At 32.1% G+C, this 27002-nt stretch overlaps 1 protein-coding gene across 1 annotated transcript; it reads right to left on the reverse strand.

Annotated features, from left to right (window-relative positions):
- Positions 1 to 5164: 5164 nt before the first annotated feature.
- On the reverse strand, positions 5165 to 21453 carry LOC139488492 (aquaporin AQPAe.a-like). Its single transcript, XM_071274172.1, has 6 exons — positions 21070 to 21453; positions 20613 to 20736; positions 18428 to 18636; positions 9661 to 9816; positions 8033 to 8088; positions 5165 to 7370 (listed from the first exon to the last, which is right to left on the reverse strand). The coding sequence occupies exons 1-5, from the start codon at positions 21351 to 21353 to the stop codon at positions 8046 to 8048; spliced, it is 816 nt and encodes a 271-aa protein (XP_071130273.1). The 5' UTR covers positions 21354 to 21453; the 3' UTR covers positions 5165 to 7370; positions 8033 to 8045.
- Positions 21454 to 27002: the final 5549 nt, after the last annotated feature.

Genomic DNA, 27002 nt, shown 5'->3' on the forward strand with positions numbered 1-27002 from the left:
GTAGCATTTAATGGACATAATAATTCATTTTTACTTAATAAATAATTTCGAACGCCGGGATACACACATATTCTAGATGTATAAGTCCTCACATGTGTCAAAGTCAGTAAAAATAAGTTTTAAATGATTGATTGATGTTTAACGACATTTTCATTACTAATGGCAGTTTCGTGTTCAGTTTTAATTTTTGGAGAAAATGGAATGTTTTGAAACAACTACCGACCATCGGTAAAAAAACTGACATTTCCATTTAATTAAGATTGCAGTCGAGCACTCATACCACATGCAGTGTTCAATCTGAAAACCTCAGAGTTGAAAGGGACACTGTAACTAGAGGCTCTAAAGAGCCTGTGTCGCTCACCTTGGTCTATTTGCATATTAAACAAAGGACACAAATGGATTCATGACAAAATTGTATTTTGGTGATGGTGATGTGTTTGAAGTTCTTGCTTCTTACTATTATATCTATAATGAACTTTGCCCATTAGTAACAGAGTAAAGTATTTGGTAAAAATTTAAATAAATTTACCAAAATAATGAAAATTGTTAAAAATTTACTATAAAGGGCAATACCTCCTTAAAGGGGCACTAGCTGTCAAATTCATGGTCACAGATTTGTCTCAAATTCTCATATTTGATTTATAACAATGTAAAAAATTTATCCAAACTACCAAAAGTCCAAAAGAAACAGTTTACAGAGCATGGGGTAGAGAATATGTAGGTTCGTTTCGTGTGAATTTTAGTCCACACGCCATCTAATTAACTATCGATTTGACCTCAAATGACCATATAAGCGATGTAAACATAATAAAGATATGAATAGATTAAACCAACACGTGCAATTAGATTTTTATAGGTCTGTTTGATTTTATTTTATAGATTAAACATATATGTTTCCCATTGTTTTTAACCGTATTAGAATGATTTTATATGGATCGAATAAGTTATCAAATGGTTTACCTTAGTTTCACTTTCATTGTTGACATTCTTTTTCTTTAAAAATAACCAGTACACGTACAATGCATGCGTTGTCAATCTCTAGCTAGGGGTTAAACTGAAGTTCACATGAATACGGATTTAATGAGGTCGACTGATTCACTTGCAAGTGAATTAGCAAATATCAATGTTTCTTCGCTTAATTTGATAAAATTGAACTATTTTGGCTGCTAAAAGCGAATTATTATTTCACTATTTCACTTTCATTATTGATTAAACAAAAAAAATCTTACTTTAGATTTTTTATATATCTCGTAGCTAGTACCCCTTTAAGGGGTCAATTGACCATTTAGGTCATGTTGACTTATTTGTAGATCTTACTTGCTGAACATTATCGCTGTTTACAGTTTATCGCTATCTATAATAATATTCAAGATAATAACCAAAAACGGCATAATTTCTTTAAAAATTACCAATCGGAGGGCAGCAACCCAACAACCGGTTGTCCAATTCATTTGAATATTTCAGGGCAGATATATATTGACTTGATTAACAATTTAGCTCCTTGTCAGATTTGCTCTAAATGATTTGGTTGCAGAGTTATAAGCCAAAATCTACATTTTACCCCTATGTTCTATTTTTAGCCGTGGTGGCCATCTTGGTTGGATGGGCAGGTCATCGGACACATTTTTCAAACAAGATACCCCAAAGATGATTGATGCAAAGTTTGAATTAATTTGGCAAAGTAGTTTCAGAGGAGAAGATTTTTGTAAAAGATAACTAAGATTTACGAAAAATGGTTAAAAATTGACTATAAAGGGCAATAACTCCTAAAGGGGTCAACTGACCATTTCGGTCATTTGACTTATTTGTAACTCTTACTTTGATGAACATTATTGCTGTTTACAGTTTATCTCTATCTATAATAATATTCAAGATAATAACCAAAAACAGCAAAATTTCCTCAAAATTACCAATTCAGGGGCAGCAACCCAACAATGGGTTGACCGATTCATTTTAGGGCAGATAGATCTTGACCTGATAAACATTTTTACCTATCTCAGATTTCCTCTAAATGCTTTGGTTTTTGAGTAATAAGCCAAAAACTGCATTTTACCCCTATGTTCTATTTTTAGCCGTGACGGCCATCTTGGTTGGTTGACCGGGTCACGCCACACATTTTTCAAACTAGATACCCCAATAATGATTGTGGACAAGTTTGGTTTAATTTGGCCCAGTAGTTTCAGAGGAGAAGAATTTTGTAAAAGCTAACGCCGGACGACGACGGACGACGACGACGGACGCCGGACGCTAAGTGATGAGAAAAGTTCACTTGGCCCTGTGGGCCAGGTGAGCTAAAAATGATATAATAAATTTAATGGTTAGCAAAATGGTCTTGGTTTAATTTACAGAAGAACCTGAGAAGAATAGAGCGTTGTAAAGCATTTGGGAGCGTTTTCTTTTCCTTTTCTTACAAAATATGTTAATAAGTGATCAGAAACGAAATTGAGCATATAAATGAAATTTCACCTTTTTATTTCAAAAGCACCATATTAATTAATCTCAACTGTTGTTTTTACGTTGTATAATAAGATATCATTGATATGCCTTAATTTATATTGCACTTACGTTATCAATATGAAGTAGCTTTTATGCGAACCGCGGATTCATGGGACAGTAAATTTCCCTCTCGGGATTTCGAAATTAATGGCACGAAAAAGACCAAATACATAAACATTTCTAATAATCAAGACCTCCCCCATATCTTTAAAAAAATAAATTAAAAAAAATGGATTCAGCCCTGTTGTATAAAAGAGGGACGAAAGATACCAGAGGGAGAATCAAACTCATAGATAGACGATATTGTTTGGGGCTTTATCTGCGGGGACAACAACATATTTGTCTTGGAAGTAGGACAAGTGTTTTGCAACATTTGGGTATTTAAAAATTGACGTAGCGTGGGTATTGATAGACCCATTAAGTTATCTAATTCGGATTTGTATTAACGACATCACAGCCTTAATCCAGTCGGAAAGAGTATCTACGTCTTCTTTCTCGCGTTTAGCCTATTGCCTGGCATAATCCTCGACTGAATCAATCAGTATTTTGAAGTTGTATTTCCAATTGATGGATTTAGGCTCACGATATTTCGGACCTTTGGATAACAATTTTCGTAGAGAAGTGTTATTGACAATGTTGAGGTCCCCGGTAATAACGTGGCCAGCCGGAACTAGCACAGGTGCAATCAGGAGGTTTAGACTTGAAGTCGTCAATATTGAGATCGTGCAAAACGTGTTTATTATTGAAAATCTTAGTTTGGTATAGGTATAAGAAATTATTGGAACAAACTAATCTTTGAAATAAGGAGGTATTTTCGACTGAACTAATTAAAGATAAAGGATATTGCCTGAGTTGACGCCATCGATACCTTTATTGGCAAAGGAAAGTTTAAGAAAAGATCTTTTCTCTTTTTCATTTTTTTCAATGCGAACTGGAAAAGTCTGTGACTTGCAATATCCGAAATGATAGCTGTAAGTTTGTATTGGTTGATTGAGGGTTTGTAACAGTGGTTTCAAAACATAATTTGAATATAGAATGAAGTTTTGAAAGGGGTAATGAATAAAGTTTCGTGCGAATGTGATGAATACCTAACGGCTTTTGTATAAGTGGTAGCAAGTCATTAATAGAGAAATCATGCAAAAGTAGGTGATGTATACTACCGATGACCGATGACCATGACTGCATCTACGTCGAGGAGTAGAGTTGAAAATATTCATCACATTCACCGAGCTACAGGAAGGACTAGATAAAATACCTATACTATCTATTTGGTCCTTGCAACCATATGGTGTCGCATTTCCCAATTGTCGAATCCAGTAGTCATCTTTTTGTCTACGGAGAGGCGTTGCAAGTTGAGGATTGTTAGTCTTGTGGTATATCTTTTCGATAATACGAACTGTATAAAGTTGTCTGTTATAGTCGGGTTGTTGTCTCTTTGACACATTCCCCATTTTCATTCTCAATTTTACAATAAGTCTTGATGATACGTTCATATTATCGGTAAATTGGATTGCTCTGACCACATGGTTAATCCGAATAAGGTTTCAAAAACCACAAAAAAAAAACCACACAAAATATTTTAATCATGTTAATTGTTTGGATTAGTATTGTGAATATAATGGTATGAATTTCAAGATGTATAGTCGTAACTATAAAACGTCACTATTTATGATGTCCTGTGCTGTCGTTAATGGTAGATGTTCGTTGTTATTCTGTGGTTCATACGTTGTAACGACTATTATATTATTTATTTGTGCGTTTCTCTATGCTGCGTGTTCTTGCATTTGTATATGCTGTTAAAAGTAAAATCATTAAAATATTGAACTTCGAGGAAAATTTAAAACGGAAAGTCCCTAATCAAATGGCAAATAAAAAGTTCAAACACATCAAACGAATGGATTACAACTGCCATATTACTGAATTGGTACAGGCATTTTATTATGTAAATGATGGTGGATTGAACCTGATTTTATAGCTAGCTAAACCTCTCACTTGTATGACAGACGCATCAAATTTATTATGTTGACAACGATGCGTGAACAAAACAAACAGACACAATAGGTAAAAAAGTCAAATATACAGCAGTCAATATTGTTTGATAATCTTAATAACTAAAGAAACAAACAAATATGTATCAAAGAAGCACAAAAAGGCATAAATGTGCCATAGCACAATAACACAAAGACGGGATGTATCGGTACAGAGCCACGTCATATATGTAACAAAGAAACATACAAAGGCATATAGACAAAGCACAAAGCTAAAAATGAAAGACAAGCAACAAACAGTACAATAACTGGAGGTATAAGGACAGAGCTACCCCACATGCATACGAGAATTTGCTGTATTTCTGTCACGAAGTGTTGTCATTTTAGCGATATTTTCTAACATTGCCATATAAGCGGGAATGTTGGCTATTCATAAAACCAGGTTCCATCTACCATTTTTCTTAAAAGACCTGTACTATGTCAGGAATATGGCAATTGTTATCATATAGTTCGTTTCTATGTATGTGGGCGTTTGTTTCTGTTGCACCTCAATTTGTCAATTGTTCCGTTGATTCCCTCTGTTGTAGTTGTAACCTGGATTTGCTTTCTCTAAATCAATTCATGACTTTTAATCAGCGGTATACTACTGTTGATTTCATTTATATGATATCAAGTAACAATTAAGGTTAATTATTATCTTTATTACCGTTAGAAAATTTTACATTTAATTTTTTTTCCCAAACTCATTACACACCAAACAACTATAACTTTATCGATAAATGCTTCTATATTTACAGAAAACTGTTGATTTACATTTCTAACGCAGTAATCATGTGTACCGTAATATTAATAATCTAACAGAAAACAAATGGAAAAATAAAAGAGTTTATACATTGAAAACTTGAGAATCATATACACTATGAGAATTAGCCATTATCTTATGACCTTGACATATAGTTGTAAACCGATCGTTTGTCATGAACGAAAAAGAAATAACCTTCTTTTCTTTTCGTTTGCAGCTTTCTATTCTTTTTTGACACTTTTTCAATATGTTTTACATCATAATTGCATACACAGTTTTTATACGTTTGAAGTTTTGAATCTCTTGTTGAATAATTTTATATCAATCATACGAACGGATTTCTATTTATTTCATCCTTAAACTTTACTAAAAAAGTTTTACAAAATCACTGAACTCTAAGGTTGATTTAAAAAAAGGAAAGTTTATAAAATACTGACAAAATCAAACGTTATTTATCAACGAAACAGGTGAAAACAATTGTAATATTCCTTACTTGATACATGTATATAGTAGCCTTGTTTTATAGCTAGCTAAACCTGAGAACAGTACCACATTTATGCCAGTTCAATACAATTTCGTTAATTTGACAAAATTAGGTGTGCAAACTTAAGCAGATAAAACAGGTTAATTTGACAATAATTGGGAACCAGCATCGAACACTGTGTTAAATACATCACAGACATACAACACAACTAACTATCAAACGAACATACAATAAATCGAACAAAGACACGAACAAAAAAAGTTGTGGAAGTGCATTGATAGTAAATTGACAAGAGACTCCAATAAAACGTTTTTGAAGTTAAAGTCATATGAAACGAGAGACTGGTGAAAAATAATTTTAATTTAATTCTTGAACCAATGCATGTATATATCATAAATTTAGTTATCTGTGACCGATTTTATCATAATTTTTCCGCATCTATTTTTTGTATAATCGGTTAGTGATGTTGTCAAAATATGGCAGCTAATTAATAATCGTGTTTTGGAACCGAAGTCTACAGATTGTCAACTTTGTTAACAATCAATAAAGTAGCCTGGATATTCAGGTACGCACGTGTATAACATGCACAACAGGATACAGTTTATTACGATGACAAAGCGATGTTTTAGTTCTCTTTCTCTGCTACTTTGGTTTTACCATTCGCTCCTGCGTATTGCAATCACCGGATTTTTCTACGAGAAAGGTCACGCCCAGGTAACTACATACGGAAAACAGGTCGGCAAATTATTGAAGCCAACAATTAAAAAAAAGTTAATTTCTTCTAAATTGGGACAGATTAAGGAATTTTCTTCAGAAAAAGTACATACGTTTTATAGTACAAACTAGCCATTTAGTTTAAAAAAAACATAAACATCCTTTTGTTTTCATTTGACTTTAATAGCACATACTGTATATAGTATGCATATTCTTTTCATTCCAAGATGTCAAATTATTTTAATTGCTGGTTTTAACTTAGTCACTTATATTTCTTTATCAAACAAATTAGGATTTTTTTTTTTTTTTAATTTTTGAAAAGTGTTTTCTTTGTTTTACTTTTATTTTAATTTCCTCACATTGTGCTGATCGAGATTCAATGTTTTGCGTTGCCTATTTCTGGTTAATGTGAAAATTTTATACTTCCATGAGGAAGACTGTTCGCTTCACACACTGCCAAACGTATAAATTGATGCATCCAGAAATCTATAAAAGAGAGCCGACAAATACCAGAAGGGCATAGTCGAAAATAAACTGACAACGACATGGCTTAAAATTAAAAAAAAAAAGACCAACAAGCAAACAAACAATAGTATAAAACACTAACATAAAAACTAATGACTACGCAGCACGAACCCTACTTAAACTTGGGGTGATCTCAGGTAGTGTAAACAGATCCTGATCTTTATGTGATACTCGTCATGCTGCTCATGTTAGTACAAAACTGTTAACTACATACATCTAAACGTTTACTTTAACAAGTAAAGTGTAAAAATAAGAATGTTTTGTTACAATAATTGTTATACAAAAAAAACCTGTCTAGTACGAAATTACTATTGTATTCATCTGAGTTCTATATTGTTGGAAATTCCAGCTCTGACAACATCTGAAAATATAAAATAGAAATAAACTATGGCGTATTTTGTTTTTATATATATTAGTTACAAGAACAATATTCTATAATAAAAATTTGGCTTAGCGTGTTATTCTAATACAAAGCAGGTATCTTCTTGCAAATAAGTACATGATATCAAACAAGTTGTTTTAAAATTGAGTTATTGAATTTTAATTCTTAATAGCTGACTGGAGACCATTTAATTTAATGTGAGACCTATAAATCAACGTTGGAGTTTATTACCTAGAATATTAAAACTTTTTTCATCTATAATTTATTTTTTCTGAGTTAACATTTGAAGCATTCTTAAAATAGTTATACTTTTGATCTGAGTTAACTATTTGAAGCATCATTCCAGTCAGCTAAGAGGTATTTTTGAAAAATTAATTCTGTTTTGTCATTATGTTTGTGTATGTGTTGATTTGTTTGCATGTAATATATTGTACCTTTTTTGTGGAGAGGGCTTACATAGTCTATGCCTGTTGACCAATCCAATTCAATTTATTTTAATAAAATGTTGTTTAAACTATACCCATATTAATTTTTCTGGACGTTAAGCAGCCCTTTATCATCACCATTATCTAAAACACGCGATAAGTACTCATTTCATAGTTTAATTCAATAATTTCTTTATATTTCTGATTTTTACTTACAACAAAAATCAGGTCAGCAATTTATACAACAAGAGGTTTCTGTACTCAATATGAATCTGAAATAGATTATTGATACATTCCGTGTTTGTCGTTTATTGCTGTCTATCGTATTTACTTTTCGATAACTGTTTTTTTTCCATAAATTAATTCTTTTGGTTGCGTTTGAACTGTTTCATTTTATGTTATGTCGCAATTGGTTTTTTTTTATAGATAACTATAAGATGTATGGATTTTCTCATTGTTGAAGAAAATACGGTACCCAATAGTTACTTACATCCACATCATTTGGACTCTTTGGGGGAGGGGGTTCTGGAGGATGCATGTATCATAGCCAATCGTACCACATCTCCTTAGTTTTTAGACATTAACTGTTGAAATGTGGGAATGGTGTAACTAGATTAGTACTTTTTATGTTATCAAATTAGTATCTAGAGTTTCTTGGACAAAAGGTTCTCATTATGATAATTCAATTTTGAGGTGTTTTATTTGAATTGTTACATCAGTACTTAATCTCGATCGAACTTCGCTGTATTTACAAGATATTAAAAATTGACTAATGCTTCTTTGATATTGTTTTTGCAATCAAATTTATTCGACACAAAAATGCGAATAACAATGGGAAGTGCATATCTTTAACGTTACGTGTGACGAACAGTTTGATATATTTTATGCTGTTTTTTGTATACTTTCGTAAATTAATTTTAGGTGTTTGTTGTAATTTTGTGGTTAACATGTTGAAATGTGCTACTTTATTATTATTTATTTATGTATGTCTCTGTCCTGAGTGTCATTGCATTTATTTGTACTGTATTCCTGTCATGCAAGGTTGTCATTTTAGCGGCATTTTTAACATTAGTTAGGCTAGCTATAAAACCAGGTTCAACCCAATATTTTTCTTAAAATGTCCTGTACCTAGGTAGGAAAACGGCAGTTGTCAAATAGTTCGTTTCTATGTACATGATGTATGCTGTATTGGTGTTAGTTGTTGTTGCACTTCAATGTTTCTGTTGTCCCGTTGTTTTCCTCTCATAGTTGAAGTGTTTCCTTCGGTTTTAGTTTGTAACCCGGATTTGAATTCTTTCAATCGTTTTATGACTTTTGAACAGTGGTATTCGATTTTTTCCGGTATTTAGCTGCTCTAAGGATGCTTTCACCACCTGTTTTGAATTTTTGACAAAGCGGAGTTCTCGGGTTGTATCGATGTATTGAAATAAAAAAAATGCTGCCCGTTAACTCGTTTTTTTCTTATCATTGTTTTGTTACATATGGTTTAAAAAGCAATTTTTGAAAATCTTATTAAATTCTTGTTATTAAAATTCATTGTTCTTTAAACAAAAAAAAAAGATCAATGTTAAAAATAGGGAAAAGCTATACAGAATCATTCACCGCTAATTTTTCAATGAAGTATATCTCCAAAACAAGCACACATAATCTTCATATTTTTCTTCATTTTGAGTTTCTTTATTTATATACTATTTTTAAAAGATTGTTATTTTGAAACTGAGTAGCGTACATTCTTAAATCGTTGAAGATCTTATCCGTCACATGTACTGTGTAAAAAATCATATAGAGGAAAGACGATATCAAGGGAGAAGGATGCAATTGATATAATTTGTAGTTATATTAACCTATAAACAACAGCCGCTATTATTGATCCAGCTGTTGGACCTACCCAGTAGACATAGTGATACTTCCATATGATATGGTTGATTTGGGTGTTCGACATACACACAACAGGTCCAAAACTTCTAGCAGGATTCATGGATCCACCTGTAACTCTAAAACTGTAAATTATGTCAGGTTTTTAGATAACCATAACACGAAATTAAAATGGAATTATTGTTAATTAATTCAGCCTTATTATAAAAATACAATCTTGTATTACAGTTTTAAGGTTCATAGTTTCCCCACCATTATACCAGTGTAGGACAACATATATTTGTATGGCATTGACATTGCTGTTTGTTTGACCCAAATAGACAAGTTTAGCATATTTTGTATCCCAATGTGAACAAACTGTGCCCCTCTACTTGCCGACTTGTTTCTTTAGTATTATGAGGCTGACTTCATGCAGGAACTTCTTAGGAAGAAAGATAAGAAGTTAGCAATATCCTTTAACTCTACTTTCCGCTATATAGATGACGTTCTTTCACTAAACAATTCAAAATTTGGTGACTATGTGGAACGCATCTATCCCATCGAATTGGAGATAAAGGATACTACAGATACAGTTAAGTCGGACTCATATCTTGACTTACATCTAGAAATTGACAATGAGGGTCGGTTGAAAACAAAACTTTACGACAAAAGAGATGATTTCAGCTTTCCAATTGTGAACTTTCCATTTCTAAGTAGCAACATTCCAGCAGCACCTGCATACGGGGTATATATCTCCCAATTGATACGATATTCCCGTGCTTGCATTTCCTATCATGCTTTTCTTGATAGAGGGTTACTGCTCACAAGGAAGCTATTAAACCAAGAGTTCCAAATGGTGAAGTTGTAATCATCCCTTCGTAAATTTTACGGACGCCATCACGAGTTGGTTGACCGTTATGGAATAACCGTTTCACAAATGATATCGGATATGTTCCTTACGTCGTAACTACAATCCCCTTCCCTTTCATGAATGTGACCTACCGAATTAGACTATTTACCGGATTTGTAATCACATAAGCAACACGACGGGTGCCACATGTGGAGCAGGATCTGCTTACCCTTCCGGAGCACCTGAGATCATCCCTAGTTTTTGGTGGGGTTCGTGTTGTTTATTCTTTAGTTTTCTATGTTGTGTCATGTGTACTATTGTTTTTCTGTTTGTCTTTTTCATTTTTAGCCATGGCGTTGTCAGTTTGTTTTAGATTTATGAGTTTGACTGTCCCTTTGGTATCTTTCGTCCCTCTTTTCTTTGACAAATGGTGTATCTATCTAGTAACTATTATTAAGTGTTGATTCAATTCATACCATGATGTGTTAGTTAAAGATATTAAAGGGAAACGTTGCAAAAAAAATATATTATGTTCATTATGTAAAAAAGTCACAAATTCATAAATACTAACGTTTTATTCAGATAGATAAGAGACCACTATCATTATGAATTGAGAGTTGTCCATTCGTTTGATGTGTTTTATCTTTTGATTTTACCAATTGATTAGGGACAAACCGTTTTGATTTTTCCACGGAGTTCAGTATTTTTGTGATTTTACTTTTTCTTCATGTAGCTATTTTGACAGTTTTCCGGTTTAAGAAACCATGTGGTTTCATGATATATGAAACCACAAAGGACAAAAACCAGCAGTAACTAACGAAGTCGTTATAGATGGTCGATATCTTGACAAGCGTGAGGTTGTTTTATCCGACAAGGAAATGACAGATTAAAACTAAATAACGCGATTCTGAAAAAAATTTACAAGTCGTAAAAAAGTCGGCCTAATTTTTTTTTGAATAGCTATAGTTTTCGTTTTTAATTTTTTTTAAATTTTTAACAAATATATAAAAAAGTAAATATATAGGGGAATAAGTAAAGGGTATTTACGTTTATGGATTCTCTCAAAGTTGTAATAGAGTCTTCCATGTAAGATTGTTTTGGAAAATTTGTTAATAATTCTTTTATGTAACAAACTTATTCAAATAAATTCGGACCTTCCCTTATTTGATTACCAGCATGACTAAATGAATTATCCCCAGATGTAGTATGAAGTGACACGTCCAGGTATTAAAGCGATTTCCAGTCGGGCTGTAAAAACTCTTATTACAAATTAACATAATACAGGTTCATTTATCGCTTCATTTCATGAATAATCTTGATATGTGCACATAAAATGCGATACATGTATATCTTTCTATCTATATTATTAAATTTGTTGACCAAAAAGTTGAAGGAGGCTCGCGGGTACAAAAATTTCAGCAAAACATTAAACATTTGTTTTTTTCATTACAAATTTTATTCATTACACTATTAGTTGTTACTTTATGATATTGTACAAAAATCAACAAAAAAAACCCGATTCGGTTTGGCCCCCATATGACTTTTAAAATGTTTATGGCATTGAAAAAGCTCAAAATTATCTCCCTTTGGTGAAAAAATGCCATTTTTGGCTTTAGAATTGAAATATCTTTTTAACACATCGGTGACCTATATTTTTTATTTATTATTTTTCAAATAAACAGTACATAAACTAAATAATTGTAAAATTTAAGCGATTTCTTTATTTGGTTATTTTTTTATTTCGATATTACCTCTATTTCTCCTATTAGTTCAACAGAAAACCAGATGTGCCGCAGGGCGCGGCTTTATACGACCGCAGAGGTTAAACCCTGAATGGTTGGGGCAAGTATGGACACAACATTCAAGCTGGATTCAGCTCTAAATTTGGATTGTGATTAAATAGTTGACACAGCATAGGTTTCTGACACAGAATGAATGTGACCTAATGAACTTAAAAAATTTGTTTTGCCTTTGAGCAATTCAATATGCTGTTGAATATTAATCCTCTCAAAAAAATTGAAGAAATTTTCTTTTTATTTATGAAATCTGAAATGAGAAAAATTGACCCCTCCCCAATTTTTTTTTCACATCCCCCTTTCCGTTATTCCAAAACTGATCTCAATTCAAATTTCTAATGGCCCCTTGAAATAACTACTCATTTAAATACATCATATATTATTAAAATGTAAAAAAAAGTGCTTGTTATCACTGAATGGTAAAGATTATTTTAATTTATCAGTTGGTAGTAAAAGTGAATATACATTGTATATTGTATAAAACAATGATTTAAGTTGATTCAACTACTACTCTGGACAAAGAAAGATAACTCCAATTGAAAATATCTTGCTATTGCGCAATATTGTGCAATTAGATATTTCTTGCTATTGCGCAATACTGTGCAATTGAAAATACTTGCCATTGCACAATACTGTGCAATTGAAGATTTCTTGCTATTGCGCAATACTGTGCAATTGAAAATTTCTTGCTATTGCTCAATACTGTGCAATTGAAGATTTCTTGCTATTGCTCAATACTGTGCAATTGAAAATTTTTTGCTATTGCACAATGCTTAATATAATAATTTTGAATCCTGATTTGGACCAACTTGAAAACTGGGCCCATAATCAAAAATCTAAGTACATGTTAGGATTCAGCATTTGCGCAATACTGTGCAATTGAAAATTTCTTGCTATTGCTCAATACTGTGCAATTGAAGATTTCTTGCTATTGCTGAATACTGTGCAATTGAAAATTTCTTGCTATAGCACAATACTTAATATAATAATTTTGGATCCTGATTTGGACCAACTTGAAAACTGGGCCCATAATCAAAAATCTAAGTACATGTTTAGATTCAGCATATCAAAGAAGCCCAAGAATTCAATTTTTGTTAAAATCAAACTAAGTTTAATTTTGGACCCTTTAGACTTTAATGTAGACCAATTTGAAAACGGGACCAAAAATTAAAAATCTACATACACAGTTAGATTTGGCATATCAAAGAACCCCAATTATTAAATTTTTGATGAAATCAAACAAAGTTTAATTTTGGACCCCGATTTGGACCAACTTGAAAACTGGGCCATTAATCAAAAATCTAAGTACATTTTTAGATTCAACATATCAAAGAACCACAAGGATTCAATTTTCATTAAAATCAAACTAAGTTTAATTTTGGACCCTTTGGACCTTAATGTAGACCAATTTGAAAACGGGACCAAAAATTAAGAATCTACATACACAGTTAGATTTGGCATATCAAAGAACCCCAATTATTCAATTTTTGATGAAACCAAACAAAGTTTAATTTTGGACCCCGATTTGGACCAACTTGAAAACTGGGCCCATAATAAAAAATCTAAGTACATTTTTAGATTCAGCATATCAAAGAACCCCAAGAATCCAATTTTTGTTAAAATCAAACTAAGTTTAATTTTGGACCCTAGGGACCTTAATGTAGACCAATTTGAAAACGGGACCAAAAATTAAGAATCTACATACACATTTAGATTCTGCATATCAAAGAACACCAATAATTCAATTTTTGATTTGGGCCCCTTATTCCTAAACTGTTGGGACCAAAACTCCCAAAATCAATCCCAACCTTCCTTTTATGGTCATAAACCTTGTGTTTAAATTTCATAGATTTCTATTTACTTCTACTAAAGTTAATGTGCGAAAACCAAGAAAAATGCTTATTTGGACCCCTTTTTGGTCCCTTATTCCTAATCTGTTCGGACCTAAACTCCCAAAATCAATCCCAACCTTCCTTTTGTAGTCATAAACCTTGTGTTTAAATTTCCTTGATTTCTATTTACTTATACTACAGTTATTATGCGAAAACCAAGAATAATGCTTATTTTGTCCCTTTTTTGGCTCCTAATTCCTAAACTGTTGAAACCAAAACTGCGAAAATCAATCCCAACCTTCCTTTTGTGGTCATAAACCTTGTGTCAAAATTTCATAGATTTCTATTTACTTAAACTAAAGTAATAGTGCAAAAACCAAGAAAATGCTTATTTGGGCCCTTTTTGGCACCTTATTCCTAAAATGTTGGGACCAAAACTCCCAAAACCAATCTCAACGTTCCTTTTGTGGTCATAAACCTTGCGTTAAAATTTCATAGATTTCTATTCACTTTTACTAAAGTTAGAGAGCGAAAACTAAAAGTATTCGGACGACGACGACGACGACGACCCAGACGACGACGCCAACGTGATACCAATATACGACCAAAATATTTTCAATTTTTGCGGTCGTATAAAAGGACATTAATAAAAGTGTATGCTTCTTTCGGAGGCAGTTTGTGAGCTTAAATGAACGATGACCCCATTTTTTATTTCATTTTTCTATTAAGTATATGATAAAGTTCATTTATAAAAAAAATATAGCAAAATCCTATATATTTTTTTTTAATTTATACCCGCGATGTGCAAACATTGATAACAAGAGTAGGGAGGTCGTTTGGAAATGTACCTTGAAGGCTATGCATTGTGTAATTCATTTTGAAGTAGCGGTGAAGCTTTACTCAACGGGGTGTCGGTTAATGACAATAATACTATTAGTTATGTATTAGATACAATACAAAGGTAACAAAGAAACAGGCCGGTAACAACCGTTGCTGGATAGTTTTTCTGCAAGAGTAGTCGGGTCAAGCTCCGAGGCGATAACCGAGGACCTTAACCTGACTACAAGTGCAGAAAAACTACACGGCAGGTTGTTTCCGGCCTGTTTTTTTGTTACTTTTGTTTTGTATCTGACTTGTACGACGTTTTAAGGAAGAAGTATTACATTTTGAAAGACTGAACATTTGAGAAACTAAAATGGTTTCAAAGCAGTAAATGTAAGTTATAGTATAAAGTTAACTCATTTTTTTTTCATTTTAATTTCCTTCAACCGAGTTTTTTTTCTAGCAAAAAAATCTGGAATCCAATAATTTGATAAAAAAGGAACCATTTCAAGTAAAAGATGAATGTTATCACATTTGAGACTTTTAAAATCCAACTTCGTAAAAAAGTAATATATTTAAGAAATCTGTTTGTGGTAAATAAGATATCGTTTGATTTTTATGGGTGAAACGGAATCGGGGAAAGGGGGGGATTAATTGATTTAAAATAAACAGACTGTGATCTTTATTTTGATGAAAAAATGCAGGATGTGCCATTTCATCACCCCTACCCCCCATTCTTTCTAAAAAAAATGTCAAAATCGCACGTTTGCTGCCAAATACAGGAATTCAATATTCAGTGGGTAGAGGGGGTTCGAGGGGTTGGAACCTCCTTTTTTTGGACGATCAATGTATTTGAATGGGGACATATAGTTGGACGCCTTTTTTCCTGGGTTGGGAACCCCTTTCTTAATATGGCTAGATCCGCCCCTGATAGATTTGAAGGCAACTTAAATATAAATTTAATAACAATATAAATGTATCAAAAGAATGAATTTTGTCTTCATTAGGAAATGAAATGTTATAAAAAAAAAATGGATTTTGTCTTGTTATTGTATATATTAATCAAGACAAACACTTATTATTATTTTATTCATGCTCGTCTTAGCAAGTGTTGATCGCGATTAATTAAACACGTATTACTATATGATCCAATCGCAGCCTACCGTCCAAAATTGAGGACATAAGTTGAATGATTTTTATTACAAGGACACTTTTCATTCATAGAATCAATCGTGAATTGATGAGTTGATAGGGATTTTATCTTTTGATTAGATAAGTTTTTCATTTGCATAATTCCTGTCTTTTTTAATTGAAATATATATAACGTCGGTATCATCATTTCTTTACTTTCAGCATTGTCCAAAATACTATTCATGTCCATGTATTGAAGAAAATACGTTTATTGACCTATTATTTCGCTCCATAAAATGGGGCTGTATGTTCTTCTCTGAATATATTAACTTCTTACCCAATATGTATATATATTTTTAGATTAGCAATATTATATGAGTTTTGAACAGCGGTATACTACTGTTGCCTTTATTTATATATATACGGTATTCGAAAAATCAGGAATCATGCAGATCAATAATTTGTTATCTGCTTTGCCATAGTAATTTTATTCTCATAAACTTTTGGATCAAAATATGTTTTGTTATAGGAGAAAAACATACCACCCCACTTTTTGAAATTAAATGTCGAATCCCTGAGAGTAATGATATGAATAGTATTTTACTGCTGTTGGACGTTTCGTCCCCGAGGGTATCACCATCCCAGTAGTCAACATTTCGGTGTTGACATGAATATCAATAATGTGGTCATTTTTATAAATTTCCTGTTTACAAAAATTTAATTTTTTCGAAAGACTAAGGATTTTCTTATCCCAGGCATAGATTACCTTAGCCGTATTTGGCACAACTTTTTGGAACTTTGGATCCTCAATGCTCTTCAACTTTGTACTTGTTTAGCTTTATAAATATTTTGATATGAGCGTCACTGACGAGTCTTATGTAGACGAAACGCGCGTCTGGCGTACTAAATTATAATCCTGGTACCTTTGATAACTATTTACACCACTGGGTCGATGCCACTGCTGGTGGACGTTTAGTCCTCGAGGGTATCACCAGCCCAGTAGTCAACATTTCGGTGTTGACATGAATATCAATAATGTGATCATTTTTATAAATTTCCTGTTTACAAAAATTTAAATTTTTCGAAAAACTAAGGATTTTCTTATCCCAGGCATAGATTACCTTAGCCGTATTTGGCACAACTTTTTGGAACTTTGGATCCTCAATGCTCTTCAACTTTGTACTTGTTTAGCTTTATAAATATTTTGATATGAGCGTCACTGATGAGTCTTATGTAGACGAAACGCGCGTCTGGCGTACTAAATTATAATCCTGGTACTTTTGATAACTATTAACTGGAAATGTTTAAAAAAAAATATTGATGCTAACGTAAATATTTTATTTAAAAAAAAACAGGAAATATGTCGGTGAACCAAAAAGTTCAAATCTAATTGAAAGTTAAAGTGCCCATGAACTCAATGATCATGCACGATTGATTCTATTCATAAAAAGTGTCCATGTAACAACTGAGAAGAGGCCATGTATCGTCTAAAAAGAGTCCATGTAACACCCGTTACTGTACTGTTTTTCTATAGCTCTGCGGGGGACAAAGTCGTACAACTTGGTGTAATCAGAGGTGTACAGAACCCCGATTACACCAAGATAACGAATTTATTTCTTAGGAACAATTCCTTTACTCATTTTTAAACCAGGATGTAAAATTGAAAATTGGTAATGAAAAATTTCCAGTGTAACATTTTTTTTAACTTCGATGTTGCTGCGCGTTGTCAAATTTATACTTTTTCTTTATTCTGGGGAAAATTCAGAAAATTTTTGCGTTTTTTTTAATATTCGGGTAAAAAGAAATTTATAAAAAAAAAATAGATATTTTATTTCTTTATTTTTTTTGTCCTCAAATTTATCTATTTGTTATTTTTGACATCATATATTTTTTTTTACATTTTTTTTTATTTCGGCTAAAGTTTTGGCAAAATTTGTTTATCCCGGGGTGAACAAGGGTGAGGTGTTATTTACACCGGGGTAATTTACCAATCAGATTGCAGGATTTGCTGCATAAGAAATAAAACATTTCTCATAAAATTATCAACATATATTTATAAATTATCGTTGATCATCTCAACGAGATTGATTTTCTCGCTTGAGCCGGGACGGCGAAAGCGAGAAAGGCAGTCGATTTGAGATGACCAATGATAATCTGTTTATCGCTTTTTAACCTATGACGAAGTTGTCAATTTCATGTCAATTTCGTTAGCAACGTCACGTGACTGCTTAGTTTCTGGCGATAATCACAAAAAAAGATCAAAAGAGAAATGCACAAAATAGCGAAATAATAGATATCAAATGCTGAAACTTTGTTTAATACTCACGTGGCAAAATGGTTTGCCGCTACAACAAATCCAATGGCAATTGGTGACATACTCGAATCTTTATTCCTTTTATCTATTATGCTCATTAAGTACGTTATCACAAGTATAAATGTAATCAATCCTTCACATATAATTCCATATTCAGGTTCAACGGATCTGTCCAAAACAGTACGATAGTGACTATGATCTTCAAAACTGAAGTGTACAGCCTTGAATATTGAAATAACAAAATTATGAGTTTCAGGAAATGCTTTATGTACACTTTTGGAAATATAAGTTAGAAATAAAACCAGGACGGAATATCATATGAAATTATTTAGGGCAGATCCGACGTTAAACATTTAGAATCCAGGAATATAAAAAAATAACTCTAATGCCTTTCGGCGAATAGTCGATATCATATTTGATAGCCTGGAACACTAAAATGTTTACTAGTATTACATTGGTTGCAGAGAATTACATTGATTTTCAAGTGAAATAAAAACCGATAATTTCACATATGAAATAAATGTGGTTATTTCACTGCTCTGGCGTCATAAAACAATAGCCGTTGTCAAGACGTCAATATTTTTTTATATAAATAAGGCCGTTAGTTTACTCGTATGAATTGTTTTACATTGTCATTTCGGGGCCTTTTATAGCGGACTTTGCGGCATGGGCTTTGCTCATTGTTAAGGGTCGTACGGTGACCTATAGTTGTTAATTTCTGTGACATTTTGGTATCTTGTGGACGATTGTCTCATTTGCAATCATACCACATCTTTTTTTTTATAATAACGTCGGATCAAATCAAATTTGCCAATGTATCAATAAATAGAATAAGTAAGCAAATGATTCAAATATCGAAAAATATACAAAAAAATGACCGAACAACACTGATAATTAACTCATACGCTATGCGCATTTTTGAATTAATGAGTTGTTGGGTCACTCGTTGAATATTTTTCTCTATTTGAGTTCTTCGAAAAGCTTAACTAGCCTTTATAATACAAATTGACGACTCGTTCACACGTAAATTTAATTCAAAATTAATTTCGAATCGAATTCGCTAATCTTGTATAAACTCTTTTCTATTTTCATTTCGAACCGAATTCGAATTGGCTAGTTCGTATCATTCAAATCGCATTAGAAATCAGCTTTTTTTAAGGAGAATTAATTCGAGTTTAAACGTAACTGAGGTGTGGACGCTCTTGATAGAGGGTTGCTGCTCACAAGGAAGCTATTAAACCAAGAGTTCAAAATGGTGAAGTTGAAATCATCCCTTCGTAAATTTTACGGACGCCATCACGAGTTGGTTGACCGTTATGGAATAACCGTGTCACAAATGATATCGGATATGTTCCTTACGTCGTAACTACAATCCACTTCCCTTTCCTGATGTGACCTACCGAATTAGACTATTTACCGGATTTGTTATCACATAAGCAACACGACGGGTGTCGCATGTGGAGCAGGATCTGCTTACCCTTCCGGAGCACCTGAGATCACCCCCAGTTTTTTGGTGGGGTTCGTGTTGTTTATTCTTTAGTTTTCTATGTTGTGTCGCGTGTGCTATTGTTTGTTTGTCTTTTTCATTTTTAGCCATGGCGTTGTCAGTTTGTTTTAGATTTATGAGTTTGACTGTCCCTTTGGTATCTTTCGTCCCTCTTTCTTAAAATGTAATTCGAATTCGATTATAATTGATTAATTGATAATACAAATGAAAAGTTCACATCGTTCAGACACTGAAGCGAATATATGACTTGCATTGCAATTCGTATTTAAATTTATATGAGCCATAGCTTGTCGCAATTTGCATAGAAAAAAAAACCCATCATAGCAAACTGTTTAAAATATACAGTAATCAGTTCTATGAATAACTTATTGAATTATGCTTCAAGTGTTCCTATCATGAAATGCAACATTGCAGATTGAGTCATATATGAAGTGCTAACAAGGTCTGGTTCATCGCAGGAGGTCTCCAAGCAACATTTAAGACGATGAACAGCAATTCAAACATTGTTTCTATATGTATCGGTGATTGTTTTGTACTTAATGTGTATATCTCTCTCTGGTACATCAACATTACTGATGCATTTGTTTTAATTTACATAAACTACACATGTTTTAATATTCTTTATAACCTGTATTTGCTGTATAAATCACAGTAAAATGACATTAAACATGATTAAAAAAATGAACTTACCTTTGTCAAACCTGCTCCCGCTATCCCTCCAATTATTTGAGCAATAGGATAGAAAATGGTCGTTTTGGAGAAACCACTACTTATGCTTACAGCAAGAGTAATTGCTGGATTGAAATGACCTCCGCTGAAATAAAAATCCTCCAATAATGTATAAGCAGGTTAAACACATTAAAATAAATCATAATTGCACTAACTGGTTCTTCTTAGGTTTTGCGTTCCTTTATTATCGTTCTTTAATTGTGCTAATTAAATAATGATCAGGTAAATGGGACGGATAGGCTCGTGTTTTTGAACTTTTGATTTTGCCATTTAATTTGGGTCTTCTGTTTTGAATTTTCCTTCCTTTTGAGTAGTTTTGTGGCTTTACTTTTTTATCCACTATAGTACAAAAGTGAGTTTGGTGTGAAATATGCTGTACAAATAACCTATATTTCAATGGAAATAACAAAAAACTTACCTTATTTTCCCAAAAGCTACCATCAGTGATGTTAATACGAAACCTGGAGCCAGTAGAAAGTTTGGGTTTGTTGAAATAAAGACATAGATCAATGTACCAAGGAATTCCACAAAAATTGCCCTTAGCAAATCTTTATTCCTGTTAGAAATTAAGCGATTCCTGATTGTTTTATCCGAATCAATGTATTCCGCACCATCATAGACAGTTATTCCTTCTGTGAACATGACTTGTTGGTCTTGAGCTACATCTTGATCTCTGTTTCTTAAATGGAGGTCGGTTGTCATTGTTTTCAATGGTAAGTACAGTTGTATAAATAATTTTTCTACGTTAGTTTAAATGACCGTTTAACAGTATACATACTAGAATTAATATGAATTTTCAAACAGTGCGGAAATTTTTGTTTGAATTATTGTTCATACAATTTTACAACAAATGGTAGGAAATACTTGAGTTTCGATTACAAAAAACCAAAAACACTTGACAGATGAACAATCGAAATGGAGATGAGAGTACCCATAGACGGAAATATTAAATGAGTGATCAAAGAGAAATACCAATAAGGATACATAATGAAATTACTCGTATAAACATTCTATTTCTTTTTTTGATTGGCTAACAGCAACCTTGTCTCATGTTAAAATAAACCCTTATTTCAACTTGATATGTAACATTTATGGTGACGCAAGCTTCCACAATAAAGTGCATTTGGTAAATAAAATATTTAAAAAAAATATAAATCGTGTTTTCATAATCCTAGCAAATAAATGTAATTATAATTATTGAAATCTTCTTTTATTGATTTTAGAGGGTTGTAAAAAATACAATCACAAAATAACTTAAATACGAGGAAAATTCAAATCGGAAAGTCACTAATCAAATGACAAAATCAAAATATCAAACACATCAAACAAATGGATAACAACTGTCATATTCCTCCCTTTGTACGTACAGGCATTTTCCTAAGTTGAAAATATTGGATTGAACCTGGTTTTATAGTTAGCTAAACCTCTAACTTTTATGACAGTCGCATTAAATTCCATTATATTGACAACGATGTGTGAACAAAACAAACAGATATAGATTTAATAGGTAAAAATGTAAAAAAAATAGGGGTACAGCAGTCAACATTGTGTTATAATCGTTATCACTATGAACCTGTCACGGACGGACGAATGGATAAGTCTTTCAGTGCTATTTTACAATATTGACTAAAGAATCAACGATTAGAATAAATAAATTATTTAATAAACAAAAAAAAAAAAAAAACAATTAAGAAGAAAATATACATCAAATTATTCTAAACATTAAAGTTCAAATAAATAGTTCAACAGCTTCAGTAGTTTGTATATCCAGATTACTTCCCTTTGTATCGTTATGACGGTTATGGTATCGTTATGACGGTTATGGTATCGTGCACGACAGTTCCACTATAATATGTAGATATGTTGTTTGATGAATTATGTATGAATGCGTTCAATCCATATGACCACTCCTTAACACCGCAGCATTGTATTACTCTGGTGCAGGCTGGAACCTAGTAATAATATAATTGTACAAACTCTTTAGTACGATTATCAATTTAGATATGCATTTTACTTGCACGTTCATGCAACATAAACATGAACTCTATAATCTCACGTTCATAAAATGAACATATATATTCTATTAATTTACGTAGATAAATACGCACATACATTTTATATGTAGCAAAATGTGTCATACTGTAATAAATATCATAATTTGCATGATAGTTTCACGTACATAAGGAAATTCGGAACCTTGTACACATAAATATCACGTACATTCAATTTGTACCCGTAATTAACAATCTTGTTCTTGTTCACTAGTAAAACCGCAAATATCTGAATATAAAACATGGTTTTCATATCTTTAAATCCGTTTACAAAACATTATAAATTGAACAATTTACATAATGGAAAATTGTCTGCAGAAGTCTGAAAGTTTCGGAAATTTGATAAACAAAAGTGAGACACAGAAAAGTATAAATATATGTAAGAATAAAACACTTACCTCGGAATTGATGCACTAATACAGTAGAACCACTGTAGGTTAAATTTAGCTATCAAATATGAAAATGCTCTAACGAGTGTGGCATCCTTCCACACGAAAATCCCAAGCAGAAATAAAATTACAACGTGTCCAAAGAACTCATCTGACCACTGTTTAAAAATAGCCAAACCTGTCCGAAGAACTCGATTGACCACTATTTAAAATAGTCAACAGGTGTGTAAATAGGCCAAGCCTAATCAGTGTGCGTTTAAACACAGGTGAACCAAACTTAGGCCAAACGTACATATATACATAAAAGCGTATGTTAAAACTATGTATAAAATAAACTATGAAAAAAAGGCGTCCTGCGCAAAGACTGCAAGTGCAATTCTCTGATCATTACGACAATTTCAAAATCATTATCTATATACAAGTTTGACTGAATAAATATGTGAATTACTCTATAAAATTCATCTGGATCGTGACAGAACCAAACAAACATGTAACAAAGAAGCACAAAAAGGTATATAGACAAAGCACAAAAGCAAAAATTTAAGACAAGAATAAAAAATATTTACCGTAGCACAATTACACAATGACGGGACGCGTCATATGTATCAAAGTAACACAAAACAAAATGCATATGGACAAAGCACATAAGCAAAAATGAAAGACAAGAATACAAAAAATAGCATAGAACAATAACACAATGACGGCATGCATAATCACAGTGTCATTACAAATGGATATCACCAAAACAGACTAAACAGTAAAAGTAATATTCATAGAGACAAATAAAAGAATACAAAACACGTTATTACGATAATTAACAACGTCACAATCAATACTGCTGTCGACCGTGCGCAAATGTTTAAAACAAAGCGCATGGTCCACCCTTCATACAAAATGTACTTCGGTCATTTTTTTTACTCCCCAATAAATGTACGTATAAGGCAGGCATTTAACTCTTGAATAAAAGTCAAGTATGGAGTACCGATGTATTGGTTTAAAATTATCACAATGAAAAAACTGAAGCTTTTGTTTCTATTTAAAATAATGAATGATTATTATGGTTAAAAACAGTCTGTTGTATGCCCGCCTACGATAGACTAGGCCTTATATTTTCTGTTCTGGTTGTCCGTCCCATATTTGGTTAAGGTTTTGATTTAGATAGTTTAACATAAAGAGTTGGTTTCATCAAATTAAAACTATATATTTAGGATAATTGTTCAGAATAGTTGAACTTTTATATATTTTATAGCAGGTTACGGTTTTAATAACGATTACAGGTGGAACACTACTAATTCGGTCCTGCCAGAAAGCACATACCAGGAAGTAGCACATATTTAACACAAAATAGTTCCTACGCATTAGTGTAACTTTCAAAATATGTGGAATATTAAGGTATTTTTGGTATCAAATGAATGACATAGCCAAAATTCTGTGTAATTGACAATTACATTTAAATTACATCTCAATTTCATTTAAATTTTGGATCAGAAAGATTGAATCGTGAATGTTCTCAAAAAATAATGAAAAGCCATGACCTTAGTAAATTTTCTTAGCTGACAAAGCAAAGCCTATACATTATAGTTTCTATGTAATTACAAAACTACCATTGGAGATTCTGTATTTTGTATTGAATTTACAAAAAAATAAAATACAAAGAAAAAATAAATATTACAAAAACATGCCATAATTTGTGTATAAAAGAAACCATTAGTAAGTCACTGTCTTATACCTTAATTATCTTGTTACCTATATGTATATTTTATAGATATTGTTAGACATTGGTTTAACATAATCAATAAATATAACCTCTGGCTATTTGTTTTATCTTAAACTATAAAATTACTGTTTTTACAACAGTTATGTTTGCATTATAAACAGGTGTTAAAGACAATTAGAGAGAGATAAATATTCCCAAGGTGCATGATTTTCAAAAAAATAAATTGTGATTAAAACTAAAGGATATTTAAAAAGGCAGGCTTTCTAAATCATGTAAATCAAATATTTTTTTAGGAAAAATAATTTTAATAAGTTGTGATCAAAATAAAAAATCTTTTCAAAATGTAAAAATAAGGGCTCTCTTTTTGTATCATTTTCAATGAAATACATTAAAATATAAAATTTCAATAGGTAATAACAACAAAATTTAATGTTTTCAAAATATTGAATAAGGCTTCTTCAAGGCTACTTACTGTATTCAAAAAAATCGCTGAAGATATTATTTGTAATTACTATAAAGAAATGGATGATAATTATGTACATATCATAGGAGAAATCTATGTCTTCAATATTTTATCTAAATTATCCTTTCAAAAGTAATTGAAGTAATTAATTACATTTGTCGAGTAATTGGAAAGTAATTTATTACATTGGTAAAAAAGGTCAAATGTAATGTGTAATTTAATTGAAGATTTTGTAAATGTAATTGAATGTAATTGATTACTTTCAAAAGTAATTGACCCCATGTCTGCTGAAGTACCTGTTTTGGTACATCCGAAGTTCTGGGAACCAGTTCTTTCTAATATGCCATTACAGGTGTGTTGATTTTTCCAGTACAAGAAACCATAAAGTGTTGCTTTGACATGCAATGATTGTGACTTTATTTGAACTTTAAAAAACAAAAGAAGTTTGCCTACTTGAAATGGAAAAATTTAACATAGAAAGCAATGGAACCATCAATTAGTGGTGTACTTCATACACTGTTTACAGAGTGCGGGGCTTTCAAATAAATGCAATGTCAACTAATTATAGTTCAATATTTGTAGCTTGAGTAAACATATATACGTTTTTAATTGATGGAATATTGCTCACCATATTTAAGGACTTTGGATAACAGATTTCGCAAAAATGAAGAATTATTGACACTGTAGGATAACATTAGGATTTCAAGAGCTTGTTTTGCTCACCTTCATGATCCCATGTACATTTTTAACAATGACCACTCTCCAACTTTAAACAAAAACATATATGCATACATGATATGCATACATGGGTAAGATTAAGTAGATATGTTGTACTGTTGATAAATTTTCTATGTAACTTTTTTCTGTATCAGTTAAATGTTTCACCAAAGTGTAAAAATTGGCAAACAGTGATTCAAACAACTTATCTAAGGAGTCGACGGAAAAATTAGAAGATCTTGGTTTTAACATTGGGACTGACGACGTACGTCAAGTGATGAGAACAACCAACTTGATCTGTTGAATTAGATGAGCTTAAAAGTATATAGTGGCAGTTACCTTGTGTTTAAACTTTAAGAAACAAAGTGTGCAAATTTGAAATGCATAAAAAACAAAACTTGTTTTCGTGTAAAGAATTTATCCTTACATACAAATTTCCTTTAAAAAAAAAATAATGTCAAGAAATATGTGTAATTGGTCTGATTTGAAACAGGTATTGAATAACAATCTGAACAATTTGTACAAATGTACGTTTTAAAAAAGACCCCTAAGGGTAACTGGGGAATAGAAATATGGTAACTTGGTCTTCATCCGACCGGTAGCAAAACGCTTGCTAAAGTAGTTCGTCCTTTTGTTTGTGCAGGATGTACAAGTTTGCTACCACGTTCGGTAATAACGGGGACGATTAATCCGATGCATTATATAAAGAAAGTTCCACGCTCTTTTTACGTCAGGAATCCTTGCATAAACTCTTTGAGTGGTCCATAGGTTGCCTGTTGCAGGGCAAAATATCTGTTCCTATCCAATATACCCTCATTTTCCAATGGCAGTCAAAATTTTCCCGACCATCAACCCGGATGGCCTCTTTGACAAGACCTTCCTATTGTATTTATTGTTAACTTGTTCTCGTCCTGAACATGCATGAAATATTTGCAACTTGACGTTAGGCAATAAACAACCAATCAATCAATCATTTTAACTATTGAAAAGTTTTTTTTTCACGGATGTGTAATG

The sequence above is a fragment of the Mytilus edulis genome, chromosome 9 (genome assembly GCF_963676685.1).
Source record: "Mytilus edulis chromosome 9, xbMytEdul2.2, whole genome shotgun sequence".
Taxonomy (NCBI): domain Eukaryota; kingdom Metazoa; phylum Mollusca; class Bivalvia; order Mytilida; family Mytilidae; genus Mytilus; species Mytilus edulis.

Excerpts from the sequence above, each read along its gene's own strand:
- LOC139488492 (XM_071274172.1), bottom strand. The coding sequence starts at position 21,353 with ATGACAACCGACCTCCATTTAAGAAACAGAGATCAAGATGTAGCTCAA. Across the intron at positions 20,737-21,069 it reads GTAGCTTTTGGGAAAATAAG|CGGAGGTCATTTCAATCCAG; the intron begins GTAAGTTTTTTG and ends TTTTTATTTCAG. Across the intron at positions 9,817-18,427 it reads GCGGCAAACCATTTTGCCAC|TTTTAGAGTTACAGGTGGAT; the intron begins GTGAGTATTAAA and ends CATAATTTACAG.